Source organism: Sardina pilchardus, chromosome 11, assembly GCF_963854185.1.
Source record: "Sardina pilchardus chromosome 11, fSarPil1.1, whole genome shotgun sequence".
Taxonomy (NCBI): domain Eukaryota; kingdom Metazoa; phylum Chordata; class Actinopteri; order Clupeiformes; family Clupeidae; genus Sardina; species Sardina pilchardus.
In genome coordinates, this window is record NC_085004.1 from 26,596,506 (window position 1) to 26,602,489 (window position 5,984).

The window sequence follows — 5,984 nt, forward strand, 5'->3', positions numbered from 1 at the left end:
TCTCTCTCTCTCTCTCTTTCTCTCTCTCACACACACAAACATACATAACACACACACACACACACACACACACACACACACACACACACACACACACACACACACACACACACACACACACACACACACACACACACACACACACACACACACACACACACGTACACTGAATCTTACATAGGTTAACGGTGTGTTTTTCCTCAGGCTGTGATTATAAATTTTATTGGCTAAGTGGCACCATCTGTAGGCTAACTGCTGCAATGGAATAGTTCCAGTTCCTGTATATATCCATTGCAACCGCTAAATAGTCCTGTCAGAAGTGAAACTATAAATGTTGAGTTAATATAAAATAAATTAATAATTGTACTTTAAATGCCATTTTTATCATTTTGATCTTCCCAGGTACTCAACATGACTTGGCCTACAAGTATACATAAAACCGATACTAGGGTGGGCACCTCTTCAAACTACAATATATATCTATATATATAATTTTGGTAGATTTGCTCTGCTGGTCTACTGTAGTAACCTTCATATACAAATACATGCACACACACACACACACACACACACACACACACACACCGTGCACACATGAGAACACGGTTTGACCTTTCTCATTCTTTCTTACTCTTTATACCCACAGTTTACAGTAACACCTCAGGTGTGTGTGTGTGTGTGTGTGTGTGTGTGTGTGAGAGAGAGAGAGAGAGAGAGAGAGAGAGAAAGGGAGAGAGTTTGGCCTCGTGAGTTCTCTGTTTTTCTTGATCGCATCAAAAAGACGTCAAGCTGGATGCTGTGAGCTTACTGAATACTGAACTTAAATCACGTTGCTCTGCCTTTGTTGTTCTTTCTGATCTGGTGATCTGGATCTGCTGCTATGAGAATATTGGTCAAAAGCCTATAAACACTGTATACACACCCTATCCAACTTTCTTTAATGTGTTCAGTCATATGCATGGAGTAAATATGCAGTGATATACATTAGTTGCCGGTTAAATTGCTGTATAGTAAGACATACATAGTTGTACTCTATGCTGTTTCTGTGGTCTTCACCTTTTCATCAACTTTGTGCTAAGAAACATTTCACCCTATACTCTAACACTGAAAATGTTGTCTGTCTTTAAGTCTTTTGTCTTTTGAAAGCCTTGACACTGACATCATGTGCTGCTATTTCTGTAATCATAGAGCACAGTCATAGCAAACTTCTGTGAGATTTTCCCCATTGTCAACTTCTGTCATTGTCTGCATTTCTTACATGTTTAATATATCAAATATACACTTGCTCCTTGCTAAGCACTTACAGGGTGTGGGAATGAAGAATTTCTTGATGTAATTTTGCTTTTCTATCGTATTATGTGCAAAGCCTCTTAGAAGCCAAGCTGTGGAGACTAACAAGGGGCTAGCCTTCGCACTGGTCTGTCTCTGCAGGGGTTGGACGCAGCATTACACAACCCCACAAAGAGGCCCTTTCAGCTCACAGCTTAGCGGTAGCTCCTTCTCTCTCAGTCACCAGACACCCATGACCGTGGACAAGGCCTCACTCTACTCTGCCTTGTGGAGATGTTTTATTGAAGTCCAATTATGCAATATTGACATGGTTTGACACTGGGGTGTGTGTGTGTGTGTGTGTGTGTGTGTGTGTGTGTGTGTGTGTGTGTGTGTGTGTGTGTGTGTGTGTGTGTGTGTGTATTACAGGGACACAGTTTGGGTATAGTCTGAATGGATTATGCAAGGGTGCAAACCAACACAATATGCAATTGAATTATTAGAAATAAAAGTCAAGTGCAACATTGTGTTGTATGTTTAACTCTCACTCTAAGTGGTTGGCATCATTTGACCTTTTCCTTCATTTTAAAAAAAGAATCTGCTGAAGTGCACATAATGTGTGATGTGTATCCCCTTTACTGTATACACCTTGCTTATGCATAGAGGTCTTCCCCCTCCTTATTTGCAGACCAATCTCTGGCGGTGGTGTTAATCTGGCAGAGTTGTAATAAATCTCACTGAGTCTTGAGCAAACTGAGACTTTTGTCAGCAGCTAACACACACACAACACTCACACAAAAGCTTCTATGCACATGCAGTGCACACACATTCACATTTGAAAACATTTCACTGTTTCCTATCCCTCTCTCTCTCTCTCTCTCTCTCTCCTTCTCTCTCATTCTCTCTTTCTCTGATTTGGCACACACACACACATACTCTCAAACGCAGAAGGGTGGACCAACTATATGCTCAGCCATTCTCTCTCACACATACGCTCATACCACTGACAGAGGCATCTCCATCCTGTCCTCTCCTCTCCTCTGACTGCTCGAGGCCTGCAGACCCACTGACGAAGAAGAGTCAGGATGAATGGCAGCGAGCCGGAACCCTATAACTACTATGACTACTCGGACTGGTACTCGGACAATTTAGAACCCACCAAGACACCTGTGGAGTAAGTAGTAAACTTTACTTACATCTGAGTGTATCATTGGTCTTTGAGGTTAACTCCCTAGATGAAACTATAGTCATTTGTAGAGCACCCGTTTCTTTTGTAACTTTCATTGGCATATGCAGGACCTCTTCACATAGAAGGGAAATGTGCAAATTATTGGTGAAATGTTCATTTGTTCAGTAGCCTATCCAAAGTTAGTGTTTGAGGTTTATAAATGAAATTTGTTAGACAAATATAGATTTGTTATATATAAGGTGGATAATGGATATAAGTTAGATAACAACATCATATGAAACTGTTTCATAAACATAATTATTTGCATATTTGACAATCATTTATTTTACTGTATTGACACAAAACACATTTCATAGGATGTTTTTTTTTTTTAAATCCTTTATCTTTCTTAACCTTTAAAATATACTAATATTGAGAATACCATGTAAATATGTTTATATAATGTTTACAGTGCCTATAGAAAGTTATCATACCCTTTTGAAATAGTTACTTTTTTTGTCTTACAGCCTGAAATCAAAACCCATTTAAAAAAAAAATCTTTTCCAGTTTTATTTACAAATGTAGCTGTACAACATCAAAATAATGAAAAAAAAGTCAACAGTTCTGAAAATTAATAAAAAAATAAAAACTAGAATAACAGGGTTGGAAAAGTCATCATACCCCTGACTTAATACTTTGTAAAACTTCCTTTTGCTTTCATTACAGCCATCAATCTGTTTGGATATGTCTCTATTATAGCTTTGCACACCTAGATAGGGGAATATTTGCCCAATTTTCCGTGCAGAAATGTTAAAATTTAGTCAAATTCTGTAGGGAATGGCGATGGACTGCTCTCTTCAAGTCAATCCACATATTTTCTATAGGATTTAAGTCAGGGCTCTGACTTTGCCACTCAAGGATATTCACCATCCTATCCTTAGGCCACTGCTTTGTTCTTTTGGCAGTATGTTTAGGATTTTTGTCGTGTTGGAAGGCGAATGACCTCCCCATCCTCAGCTGTTTAGGAGAGGGACGCAGGTTTTCCTCAAGAATTTTGGTGTACTTGGCAGCATCCATTTTCCCTTCTATCCTGACCAATTGCCCAGTCCCCGCTGAAGAGAAACATCCCCAAAACATAATGTTGCCCCCACCATGCTTCAAAGTAGGTATGGTGTGTTTTGTGTGTGTTTGGGTGTGTATACTGTGTTTGGTTAGCGCCTGGAGCTCAGTCCAAAAACTTCAATCTTAGTCTCCAAAAAGTTCGATCTTAGTCTCATCTGACCATATAAGCTTTTTCCACATGGTAGCAGAATATTCCAGATGTGTTTTTGCACTGAACTCCAAGCGCAATGTTTGGCGAAAACCAACACAGTACACCACCCAAAACACACCATACCTAGTGTGAAGCATGGTTGGGGCAACATTATGTTGTGGGGATGTTTCTTTTCAGCGGGAACTGGGCAATTGGTCAGGATAGAAGGGAAAATGGATGCTGCCAAATACACCCACATTCTTAAGGAAAACCTGCGTCCCTCTCCTAGACAGCTGAGGATGGGGAGGTCATTCGCCTTCCAACACGACAATAATCCTAAACATACTGCCAAAAGAACAAAGCAGTGGCTTAAGGATAGGATGGTGAATATCCTTGAGTGGCAAAGTCAGAGCCCTGACTTAAATACTATAGAAAATATGTGGATTGACTTGAAGAGAGCAGTCCATCGCCATTCCCTACAGAATTTGACTAAATTTTAACATTTCTGTATGGAAAATTGGGCAAATATTCCCTTATCTAGGTGTGCAAAGCTATAATAGAGACATATCCAAACAGATTGATGGCTGTAATGAAAGCAAAAGGAAGCTTTACAAAGTATTAAGTCAGGGGTATGATGACTTTTCCAACCCTGTTATTCTAGTTTTTCATTTTTTATTAATTTTCAGAACTGTTTACTTTTTTTTCATTATTTTGATGTTGTACAGCTAAATTTGTTAATAAAACTGGAAAAGATTTTTTTAAAAATGGGTTTTGATTTCAGGCTGTAAGACAAAAAAAGTAACTATTTCAAAAGGGTATGATGACTTTCTATAGGCACTGTATATAATTGTGAAATGTACAATACCATAACTTAACAGAACATAAACCTTTGGATGACTTATTATGCCTATCAAATTTCGATTGATGAGTGTCCATTCAATTCTGAACATATTCGAGCTCTCTACACTTTACACTCTCTGTTCTTGAAAAGCCTCTTTGTGTAAGAGCCTTGTGAAGAACCTTGCACAAATGCAGCTCAAACTCATCCAAATCTTGTGTCACCTCCAGAGTGGTTCCACCATGTGACCCAACAGCCGATGATCAGCTTTTCCACATATCTATCGCAGCCATATCAGTGAGTAGCTATGGGCCACTTTAGTGGTTACACAAAGTAAAACAGTAACTTGCCAGATGACCACTTACTTCAATCTTGTACCTTTTACATTTGACTTCCTTATCAAAAAAATGAACATTCTCAATTCGAAAGCAAGAAATTCATCAAGTCATAAAAATGCAGCCATCAGCAATGTAATAAAATAGTAAGCTTGTTTCATGTGAATATTCCATTTGCATAAATCTTAACACGCTACACCTCAAATTCCTTGGCTGATTAGGCAGTATTATGTAGCCCAGTATACACGTGAGGCTGTGAACTCAAATAACATTGTGTAACAACATGGAAAGGCTATTTATGGACATGTGCTGCCACTTAACATAAAACAGATACTTTGGCCCATTTTGATCCAAAAAAAAATAAAAAAAATTTTTAATCATTTTCTGAGAAACACAATGTTTCTTTTCAGTATTGCTTGTAAGTATGTACAGTACAGTATAGCCTGTTGTGTGGGTGTTGAGCTCTTTGAATTGTAGAGTGATCCTCAAATTCAAAACTTAGACTGACTGACATTTGAGGACTAAGGTTACACTTTCAAGGTCGTAGGGGTAACCTCCCCTGGCTCTGGGAATGCATCAGTCATATATTCACTCATGAGACTGAGATCAAGGTCCTAAGAGATTGTGTTTCTATTAGCAGTCTACAGATTATTCACAAAGATCCTCAACAGGCTGAAGGTCCTTTAATTCACACTTTGCTTTATGTAATGTGTGCATTATGGTGTCTAACATGTATACATGTTTGCCTCCTTGCCCACTGTAAATTTGTCAGGGTTTCTGCTAGGTTTTTTTTTTCCTGCCAGCCCCCTGTCCAGGAAGAATTGATTTTAGCGGAATATTTCAATACTTACGGGTATACAGTATTATGTTAATGAGTGCATTCGATATAGAACACACATAGAATGGTAAATAATGTATATAGTATGCTTTGGTTGACAAAAGACCTCGTCAAAAGGACAACGTCCTCAAAACAGTTCAATAGTTAACAGGCTCCTGGGCTAAACATTCAAATTTAGATTGTATTTTCATTCATTTATTCTGTGTGTGGCTTTGGAGAGTAAAGCTCAGACTGAAGCTTCACAGAGCTTGACGTAAATGAAATCCATCTTTTTGCTGTATAAT

The 5,984-nt window shown here is 38.6% G+C and overlaps 1 protein-coding gene across 1 annotated transcript in view; it reads left to right on the plus strand.

Moving 5' to 3' along the window:
- Positions 1-2,354: 2,354 nt before the first annotated feature.
- The window catches only part of LOC134095292 (receptor for retinol uptake stra6-like), a 12,237-nt gene continuing 8,607 nt past the window's right edge, over positions 2,355-5,984 (plus strand). The window contains exons 1-2 of the mRNA XM_062548740.1: positions 2,355-2,443; positions 4,758-4,824. Coding sequence (XP_062404724.1) covers positions 2,355-2,443; positions 4,758-4,824 — 156 coding nt within the window. The remainder of the gene's footprint in view (positions 2,444-4,757; positions 4,825-5,984) is intronic.